General features: G+C 51.8%; 1 protein-coding gene across 1 annotated transcript in view; it reads right to left on the reverse strand.

Annotated features, from left to right (window-relative positions):
- Positions 1 to 1,203, reverse strand: part of LOC103477425 (echinoderm microtubule-associated protein-like 6) — a 54,480-nt gene that overhangs the window by 43,788 nt on the left and 9,489 nt on the right. Inside the window, 1 exon segment of the mRNA XM_017308829.1 lies at positions 309 to 468. Coding sequence (XP_017164318.1) covers positions 309 to 468 — 160 coding nt within the window.

Below are 1,203 nucleotides of genomic sequence, written 5' to 3' on the forward strand. Positions count from 1 at the left end.
TGTGTGTCAGTGTGTGTCAGGGTGTGTGTGTGTGTGTCAGTGTGTGTGTCTGTGTGTGTGTGTCAGTGTGTGTGTGTGTCAGTGTGTGTGTGTGTTCAGTGTGTGTGTGTCTGTGTGTGTGTGTCAGGGTGTGTGTGTGAGTGTGTCAGGGTGTGTGTCTGTGTGTCAGTGTGTGTGTGTGTCAGTGTGTGTGTGTGTTCAGTGTGTGTGTGTCAGGGTGTGTGTGTGTTCAGTGTGTGTGTGTCAGTGTGTGTGTGTCAGTGTGTGTGTGTGTTCAGTGTGTGTGTGTCAGGGTGTGTGTGTGAGACCTGTCCGTCGGCGCTGAACCCCAGGCAGGCGATGCCGTGTGTGTGTCCGTCCCTCAGCAGGCTGACTGTCTGCGCGGTGAGCGAGTCCCACACACACACATAGGGATCCCTGCCCACCTGGCCTGTGGCCACCAGGAGGCGCTCTGGGTGCAGCGCCAGGCTGAAACAGAACGATTAAATAAACGGTGAATTCAGTAAATAAAGGTCAATCCGTCTCAAACTGGAACAACATGAAAATATAAAAACATTTTCTTTATAAAAGTCTTCAGCTTTAAATGTTCTGATCAGTTTGATGAAATCGACTGAAACCCCGACGGTCAGAGGAGGAATCATGATGTGGGACCGGATCACCAGAACTTTTCCTGATCCGTTTGATCAGAAGAGTTTCTGTTTCGCTTCAGATAAACACCTGGAGATGATCCGATTCAAACCCCGAACTTCAGCTCGGACCTGAAGGTCACCTGGAAACGAGCTGCTGGTTCAGATGAAGATGAGCTCCTCTTCATCACATCAACAACCAATCAGATCAGCCCATTTCCTGTCAGGTGTGTCAGGCTCAAAGCTTCCATCGATCCCACACACACACACACACACACACACAGTTCTGCTCCTCTCCTCACGCTCCCGGCCAATCAGTGAGCTGCCATGTTGTCATGACAACCATCTCAGCCAGGAGGCGAAGCTGTGAAGGTCAAACATGACGAGCAGCTCCAGACGACACCTGCAGCCTCCATGTTGTTTTACTTCGGGAACCAATCAGACGCCTCCGTTCTGCTGGTCTCAGTACATCTTCCATCCATCCATCCATCCATTTTCTTCCGCTTATCCGGGGTCGGGTCGCGGGGGCAGCAGCTTCAGAAGGGAGGCCCAGACTTCTCTCCCCAGCCTCTTCCAG

The sequence above is a fragment of the Poecilia reticulata genome, linkage group LG15 (assembly GCF_000633615.1).
Source record: "Poecilia reticulata strain Guanapo linkage group LG15, Guppy_female_1.0+MT, whole genome shotgun sequence".
In the NCBI taxonomy this organism is placed as follows: Eukaryota; Metazoa; Chordata; class Actinopteri; order Cyprinodontiformes; family Poeciliidae; genus Poecilia; species Poecilia reticulata.